At 52.5% G+C, this 5402-nt stretch overlaps 1 protein-coding gene across 1 annotated transcript; it reads right to left on the minus strand.

The window, feature by feature from the left end:
* Positions 1-799: 799 nt before the first annotated feature.
* CTRU02_201783 (uncharacterized protein) lies at positions 800-955 on the minus strand (the record flags this gene model as incomplete). The annotated part of the gene is made up of 1 exon (XM_036729909.2): positions 800-955. One exon carries the CDS (start codon positions 953-955, stop codon positions 800-802), a length of 156 nt encoding a protein of 51 aa, XP_036578443.2.
* Positions 956-5402: the final 4447 nt, after the last annotated feature.

The following is a 5402-nucleotide window of genomic DNA, read 5'->3' on the forward strand; positions in this document are numbered from 1 at the left end:
CTGTCACTCGCTTTTTTCCAGGGGCGACCTGCAGAAACATTTGTGGTCGGCAGGTGGTATCTACCCTGAACCCGGGAGCTGCCTCCTGCCGATCCTGTTGGGCGGGAAAAGCTCCCTTAGGTCAACACCTTGCATAGGCAGAGACTTGTGTGCGGTGCCACGACAAATGCACCTCGCAGGCGGCAACGGCAGCATCTGTAAGGCACGTGGAAGAACCTCATTCAGTAGCCAACACCTGACTTTGCCTTCTGAGATCAGCAACATGTGCCCATAAGATGTCTCCGTGTAGTCAAGTAAGCCAGGTTTGCTCGACAGGCACTTGCATGAAAGGTGGCCGGTCCCATTCGGGTCTCACCGGCGTTTGGCGGAGAGTCAACAATTCGTGACGGTGAAAAACTAAAAGGATTACCTCCTGCGGTGTGAGAGGAGAAACAAGAGGTGGCCTAGAGCGTGAGCTGAAGATTCCACAAACAGTGAAACAGGTCAGCCACCGGGACGCGTCGCTGGCACCATCTAAACGGGGCCCTACAGCTCGCTCCCCGGAAGGCTGATAACGTATGGTAAGAAGGGGGCGTTTTGAGGCAACTCGATGATGCAGGTGAACGAAACAATTATGTGGTCGTCACACAACGCTCTGCAGCATAGCATCTCAGAAGGGGGCAAAAGCAAACCATGTTGAGCTGTATCATGCCAGTGCAAGGATTCGTTTTAGGTGGTGGTGATACGGGTTTAGCTAGATATGCATGTCGTCCAAAGGAGAAGAGGCACCTCACCTCAGTAGGCGTCCGTCGAGGGTACACTAACTCAGAATTTCCCATGCAGGCCGGTAGCTGATCGCTCCGTTGCGGAGCTCGGCGGGCTGGGCGTGGCCTCGAGTGGACTGGCGATCTCCGAGAATCGATGATGGGCAGGACTGGTTTGATCCTGCAAGATACTTCCGGAGGGTCAAGATCATCGATGGGCTGTGTGACTTGAACCAATACCAGGACTTGTGCGTGTGGTTCCTTCGAATATGTCAATAATGAATGCAACGAACGAGGAAGGGAAGCATTGGATGCCCCGTCAGATGATGAGGGCTGCAGCCTGCTCGCAAGCTCCAGGTGGTGTGTGCATCCTGACCAGCTTGGCCACTATCACTTGCGACAGAAATTAATGAGGAGGAGAGCTGCACGTACCTGGCTGAAGATTGCACACCTATGGCAAGTAGTCTCGGAAACCCCCTGCAACCACAACCGAAGCGTATTGGAGACACCATTGACCGACCTAGTTTGGAGATTCCCTGGATGGGCTGAGGCGTCGATGGGGGCCAGAATTGAGATACCTCCTCAGCTTAGCCGAACATCGCAAGACTTGAGGTTACACACAAGAAACCTTGCGACACTTCCTTCCCTGTGTTGTATAAGTAAACAACACTAGGGAGTAATATGTCAGATTGATACTGCTACATCTAGTGTGCATCCATGCACCTACATGGTAGTTCGAGGTGCAGTGGTCAATATGGAGCAGAGACCTCGGTCTGGTCCAAGCGCAAGGCAGGGAAACAGACCGAATTTATCTCGGTGACCTCGGATACCATGCTCAAAACTCATCACGTCACTCACTCTATGGGGGGGGGGGGGGGGGCGCCGCCGCAATCGTACCCATTCGCAGGTGGAAACGGAGCCAGGCTCAGAGACCCAAGTCTACAACAACTCTGAGCACATCGCCATGATTACTGGAACAGTGGTCTGCAAACTACGCATCGATAGTGAAATTGCCTCAGGGGACGTATGCTTAAATGTATAGTCGCGGCAGCAGTGGCGCTTGTCTAGGAAACGTCTTCCCTGCCGGCCTGTTAGCCGCATGTGTGTCCATCTTCATTTCAGCTAGGTGAGGGGAGTTGAAGACATTGGGAAAGTTTCCAGCCAGGTGTATAGCTGGTTTTGTTTTGGTGAGTGTACCATACGTAGTTTACATTGCTCTTTCGTCTAATGTTGTGCTGACATCCTCAATCAGTGACTATGAAAGTCACATCTGACTACCAAGACTTACCCACGTGGTCAGCCACTGACAACCGTGAGCAGCATGCATCAACTTGTTAACCTTTCGCCTCAGAGCAATGCAAAAGTTGGAGCTGGGCCGCTGACGTCTTACTCAAAGCGTGACTACAGAAGAGACCGCAGGTGAGATGTTTTACTATCACATGCCGTCATGTAAGGCGGTATTCCGCATAAAGACCTGTTTTCTGTGGTATTCGCGCAACCATTGGAAAGGCCTCTCCGTGGCCCATGTGTAAGCATTTGCGTTTTCCCCATCGACGTACGTAGTAATAGGCAACTTGGACTGGTGACTTAGGAATGGGCCTTCGTGTGCTTTGCCTGGGGGGGCCCTCACCGATGGGAAACAGGTCCACAATTGTGGATAAGAGGTTGGAATGGCTGGGAATGATTCGACTACGCGGTACAAGTAGCGGTTTGGGCCCCATTGATCTCTTGCGGCTGCAGGTGGCCGTTGCAACTTGGCATACCCATGGTAGAGGGCGAGGTCTAGTCACGAGCTGTCCAATCGTGAGAGCCGCAATGCCTGCTCTGACCAGATTGATGTCTGTGCCGCAGACATGCTAGCTAGCAGGCGTGTTGTCCTGTGCTGTTGGAACAGGATGCAATAGATCTCTCCACTAGGAACCTAGAGAGGGTGTGACGAAAGGGAGCAGCAACATCGCCGACTGGATGACAGCAGGCATCTCTTTCTCTGCACCATGCTTCCTTCTGTTCGCTTCGCACAGTCCTCTGTTTTCGGGCAGTGTGGTCCCCACTCAACAAGCGTGTGACTCGGTATCCGCCATGTCCTCTCGGTCATGGTGCGCCGAAGGAGGAGAGGAGATCTGGCTGGTCTAGGCCCAGAAATAAACTTGAGCATCGACTGCGTGCCGTTATAGGGTAAAAAGTAAAATAAAAAAAAAAGAACCAAAAGGGATGCTAGCCTGGGCTTCGGCTTGAGATTTCATGTCTTGGAGGGTCGTTAGAGGTCTATCCAAGTGAACCAGCCCAATGCCACGTTGACAAACAGACAACCACGCGAACGACGGCCGGCTTCCATGATCCGCCTGCCGTTCGTTGAGAGTGAGAACCCCATGAACACGGCATCAACCCTTGCCCCCTCCCCTCTCTAAGAAGAGGCTAGACAAGTTGGCAATGGGATGGAGGGAAGTGCTAGGGCCATGCGGCTGCGTCGAGAGGGACGCCGTGACGAGATGTACTACAGTAGTGCGCATTACCGCTCGGCGCAGGGATTGGGAGTAGGGCCTGGTAGACCAGTCGACGGGTGCGTAGCAGGGGCTGGATGGGAACGCACACACGGGAATGTCCAACGACAAGCTCCGTCTGTGCGTCTCAACCAACAGGAATGGAGCTCCCCAAAATGTCCTGCAGGCCTAGGGTGCAAATCAAGCAGGCCGTGTTGAAAAACGCGCTTTGCACATGAGGTACAAGATGAGTTATAAGTAACTTGGGAAGCTCACGTGGCCATGCAAAGAGACTTCGGATCGGACGTATCAGGTAAATGGGCGAGGGCCAACATACACGTCGAGATGGTATATTTGGTGGCTTGCCAGTCATTATAGCCGAATATGATCGACCACTCGCTGCGAGTCGGAAGCGACTCTGAGGAGCGAGAAAGGACTGATTCTTGGGTTGTGAGTTAATACCGCACTCTAACAATGTAGGCACCGATGGAAAAAAAAAAAAAGATGAAAAAAAAGGCGAAAATGACGGCGCAGCCTATCCAAGGACAAAGAAGGCGATTGCAGGGGCAAGCCGTTGCCAGTAACGACTTAGAAGTCTCCAATTAGTCAGAAGCCTCAGAATGTAGCCCACAACGTTCAATAAGAGGCTTCATGCCGTCTAAAGCAGCCAAACGGTGGACAAGGTACGGAGTGGTAGCGGAAGACTGGGGTTTGCTGGGTCTGTTTCCGCCATGGGCGCCTTGGGATGACCTCAGCCCAGGCGTAGGTATCCTTCTCAGTAAGACATGTGCCTATAGTGGAGAGAAAAGAGAAGAAGTTAAATGTCAATAACAGTTGATGCGAAAGGGAGAGAGCGTGCTTGCAATGCCATACTCAGCCCGCCGCGTCGGAGGTTTCACTTCGGCAAAGACAAGGCTCCGGCTGCAGGTAAGGGTACCGGGACAGCGGGGGTCATCGGTGATGGGTGGTAGTGGTTTAGTGGTGGGAAGGGTGATGGTTTGAGGGCTGCGCGTACGATGACGAAGGAAGTTGACGAATGGATCTTTGTGGTGGTAGAAGATCGTTTACGAATCCTTTGTAGAGTAATATGGAGACATGGAATGCCTCAAATGTGAATCTGACACGACACTGGGCATTCAATGGTACAGCAATTGCAGCCTATTGTTGCTTCACGATACCTCAAACAGGGTATCGACGACAGCCAGCACGGGATTGAGGCTGCCCACATGGGGGTTCAATTTCTCTTGTTATTTTGGGCAACGGGTGCACCGACCGGTCTAGACGCTCGCTGTCTGGCAGTTCATGTATAATCCTCCGGGCTTTCGCTTGTCATAAAGGCCGAGCGCTGCAAACAGGAAGAGAAAGTGTGACTGCGAAGAGTCGCAGCAGCAGCAGCAGCAGCTCAGGAGAGCGAGCAGTGAAAGAAAAAAATGATCAGATGCTGCTGACCTCTTGTGGCCCAGGTGAACCTAAAATCTGTCATTAGCGTCGCATGAGGAGGTCATGAGACCTGTTTGTATCCAGAAAAAGACGGCCGAACCCTGGGGGCTGCAGTGCAGGTTGGTCAGGTACCTTCGTTAACAGTTCCCACTCAGCCAACCCACTCATCAAAAACCCACAAGCTCCCCAGTGTTTCTACCCCTTCCCGATGATGGGCTAGGCCACACCATTGGATGACACATCGCCAGTGGCTATGGCCAGGCATGTCACATGCTTTGAGCTTAGGTAATATGGGCTTCTTACTACCCCCGTGCCTCCTTCTGTTCCAACACGCGATATAGTGGGCCGCACCGCATGGGCGAGGTCGAGAGGACTTGCCTCGTACGGAACTCGCCAGGAACATGACAAGAACCCAGGCCAATGCCGCACCGTACCTAGTTTTGGGTGGTATAGAAAGAGGAGCGAGGAAGGGAGGCTCAACCGAAGTCGCTTGAGGCGCGCCGAACGTTCTTAGAATAAGGTCAAAGAACGGAGGGAAACACAACAAATCCCATGCGGCTCAGACATGCTCAACATCTGCTTCTTCCACCACTGCTACTGCTGGTGCAAGGTTTATGTGCACGTTTTGTTGAAACCCAAGCGCCAAACAGAAACAAGAGCTTGGGGTGGCCATGACGTAGAAACTTCTAAACGGCATACGTGGTACGGATACACCTATGTATTTAATCGTGGCACTTGT

Source organism: Colletotrichum truncatum, assembly GCF_014235925.2.
Source record: "Colletotrichum truncatum strain CMES1059 chromosome Unknown Contig_0001, whole genome shotgun sequence".
In the NCBI taxonomy this organism is placed as follows: domain Eukaryota; kingdom Fungi; phylum Ascomycota; class Sordariomycetes; order Glomerellales; family Glomerellaceae; genus Colletotrichum; species Colletotrichum truncatum.